Source organism: Limulus polyphemus, unplaced genomic scaffold (genome assembly GCF_000517525.1).
Source record: "Limulus polyphemus unplaced genomic scaffold, Limulus_polyphemus-2.1.2 Scaffold8100, whole genome shotgun sequence".
Classification (NCBI taxonomy): Eukaryota; Metazoa; Arthropoda; class Merostomata; order Xiphosura; family Limulidae; genus Limulus; species Limulus polyphemus.
Window position 1 is genome coordinate 13,722 of NW_013673710.1, and position 3,478 is coordinate 17,199.

General features: G+C 34.9%; 1 protein-coding gene across 1 annotated transcript in view; it reads left to right on the plus strand.

The window, feature by feature from the left end:
* LOC106475108 overlaps positions 1–3,478 on the plus strand; it is a gene marked incomplete at its 5' end in the record, with an annotated part of 25,028 nt that overhangs the window by 8,943 nt on the left and 12,607 nt on the right. The window contains one exon of the mRNA XM_022379316.1: positions 2,334–2,439. Coding sequence (XP_022235024.1) covers positions 2,334–2,439 — 106 coding nt within the window. The remainder of the gene's footprint in view (positions 1–2,333; positions 2,440–3,478) is intronic.

The window sequence follows — 3,478 nt, forward strand, 5'->3', positions numbered from 1 at the left end:
CAGTAGTAGAAACCCAAACTGTTTAGTCTCCACTAGAGTCAGTAGTAGAAACCCAAACTGTTTAGTCTCCACTAGAGTCAGTAGTAGAAACCCAAACTGCATAGTCCACTAAAGTCAGTAGTAGAAACCCAAACTGTTCAGACTCCACTGGAGTCAGTAGTAGAAACCCAAACTGTTCAGTCTCCACTAGAGTCAGTAGTAGAAACCTAAACTGTTCAGACTCCACTAGAGTCAGTAGTAGAAACCTAAACTGTTCAGACTCCACTAGAGTCAGTAGTAGAAACCCAAACTGTTCAGACTTCACTAGAGTCAGTAGTAGAAACCCAAACTGTTCAGACTTCACTAGAGTCAGTAGTAGACACCTGAACTGTTCAGTCTTACCTAGCCAAGAATTTCTAAATCAAGCTCTGATAATATAAGTTCTTAATTAATACGTCTGTAAACCCATGGGGATCAGACTTAAAACATTTCACTAATAACTACATCAATGTATAATCCTGATTGAGCAGCAAGTAATAATAGAAATGAAGTACCATAAAATTTTGATAGGGTCCACACCAATCTGTTTTATAAATAATGTTTTTACTAAATTATTTATTCACCAAACTGCTTAATGTCCATGACTTGTTTGATTTTAAGGTGCCTAATAATGTATGGATCTCCCCCAAAAATGTAAAGTCATCTACAGTCAACAATGGATTAACTACTGTTGGATTCCCTATACATTTTACTTAGAAATTTATTGGTGCCATCTAGAATTCCTTACACTGAGTGTTGTAACAAGGGAATAAAAAAAACTAATAGCACTCTGAAGGATTACCAGATGATACAAGGGAAGAAGAAAAAATAGCACTCTGAAGAATTACCAGATGATACAAGGGAAGTTTAAACTAATAGCACTCTGAATGGATTACCAGATGATACAAGGGAAGTTTAAACTAATAGCACTCTGAAGGACTACCAGATGATACAAGGGAAGTTTAAACTAATAGCACTCTAAAGGATTACCAGATTATACAAGGGAAGTTTAAACTAATAGCACTCTGAAGTATTACCAGATGATACAAGGGAAGTTTAAACTAATAGCACTCTGAAGGATCACCAGATGATACAAGGGAAGAAAAACCTAAAAGAATCAGATAATTCTAAAGCAACATGGAACCAAATGAAACTTACATTTTCAACAACAGTATTGCTAAAGATTGACTTACCTCAAAATGTAATTTGAGTTGATACATGATAAGCAATTAAGTATTTTTTTCTGGTTGTCAGCAGGATGTATTAAGTAGGCCACAACTGTCTTAAAGACAATCTAAGTAAAAAATGCTCTTATGTAGATGTGGTCCAAGGTCTACTTGATGTCGTGTACTGAGAAGTAATTGTATTTTACTATAAGAACGTTATTCCAGGTCCAAAGGTATTTGACAGAATGACATCTGGGGGTTCAAACTTCTTCTGAAACTTTATACTTTAGTTCAGTGGTTCTCAAATATTTATAATCGTGAACCATCTGAATGTTTTTTTAAATCTTGGTGGAACACAAGGGGATCTGTATGCTTCTCCTCTGAAAGTATTTAACTGTCCATTGACCACGGGTTGAGAGCCACTATATTAGTTTAAATTCATACATTTTGACAAGTAAAATTGTGATAATTAGCAAGAATGTTTTTTAAGAACTTCCATCTGAAAAATAAAATAGTTTATGAAATCTCAACATAAGTATTATTTACTAAAGAAGGTTTATGTTCTGTAAGTTACCTTATTAAAGGATTTAAAACTTTCTATTGATAGACAGATGTTGTAAACAGGTTGTTCAAATGATCAAGTTGGATATTTAAAAAGGACAGTTTATTTTAGTAAATTTTGTACGTGGGTGCTGAGATTTAAGGAAGTTCTGGAAATTATTTATATGTTCTTTGTTACAAAAGTGTCGTTGACATAACTTCTGTCAGGAGTTGGTTTAAATTCCACTGGACAAACCACAACTGCTTATCATATGTAACTGTTATGGTTTATAAGTATTCTGTTTTCTCAAACATCTAAACACTTACAGTTTTTGTTGTATACTTGTAACTTTGTTGGTATTATGTACAAATTATGTACTTTTAGTGTGTGAGTTAGCCAGTAATGTTGTTTATGAATTTACTATTTTTTATGTATAATTTTCTGTTAGAGGGAAGGTTAAGACAAGATATCGGGACCACTCTTAGATCTGACTTCGTTAAATATACACACACCATGGTAGAAGTTAGTCACATATCATTCTAGGGTTAGTGTGTGTCCTATCATTGTTTCTAGTAGTGTCACTAAGTTAACTACATACTCTGTTTCAGTCGGCCAAAGATGAATGTGACACACGACGTCAAGGAGAAACTACTTCAAGTCCTGTTGGTCCAATCACAAAACCTGCTGACCACTTCTGGATGTCCCATTGACCAAGTTAGTTTCAAACACCAACATTTAAATGAAATGTATTTTAACAATTCAAATACTGATTATTTGTTGTTAGTAATTGTCAGTATCGGAACATCGACTTGTTATCTTTAGGACTGTGGGGTAATGTTGTTAGTAACTGTCAGTATCAGAACGTTAACTTGTTATCTTTAGGACTGTGGTTGATTGTGATGTTGTTAGTAACTGTCAACATCAGAACATTAACTTGTTATCTTTAGGACTGTGGGGTGATGTTGTTGGTAACTGTCAGCATCAGAATGTTAACTTGTTATCTTTAGGACTGTCGTTGAAGGTGATGTTATTAGGAACTGTCAGCATCAGAACGTTAACTTGTGATCTTTAAGACTGTGGGATGATGTTGTTAGTAATTGTCAGCAACAGAACGTTAACTTGTTATCTTTAGGACTGTTGTTGAAGGTGATGTTGTTAGTAACTGTCAGCATCAGAACGTTAACTTGTTATCTTTAGGACTGTGGTTGAAGGTGATGTTGTTAGTAACTGTCAGCATCAGAACGTTAACTTGTTATCTTTAGGACTGTGGTTGAAGGTGATGTTGTTAGTAACTGTCAACATCAGAACGTTAACTTGTTATCTTTAGGACTGTGGTTGAAGGTGATGTTGTTAGTAACTGTCAGCATCAGAACGTTAACTTGTTATTTTTAGAACTGTGGGGTGATGTTGTTAGTAACTGTCAACATCAGAACGTTAACTTGTTATCTTTAGGACTGTGGGGTGATGTTGTTAGTAACTGTCAGCATCAGAACGTTAACTTGTTATCTTTAGGACTGTGGTTGAAGGTGATGTTGTTAGTAACTGTCAGCATCAGGATGTTAACTTATCTTTAGGACTGTGGTTGAAGGTGATGTTGTTAGTAACTGTCAGCATCAGAACATTAACTTGTTATCTTTAGGACTGTGGTTGAAGGTGATGTTGTTAGTAACTGTCAGCAACAGAACATTAACTTGTTATCTTTAGGACTGTGGTTGAAGGTCATGTTGTTAGTAACTGTCAGCATCAGAACGTT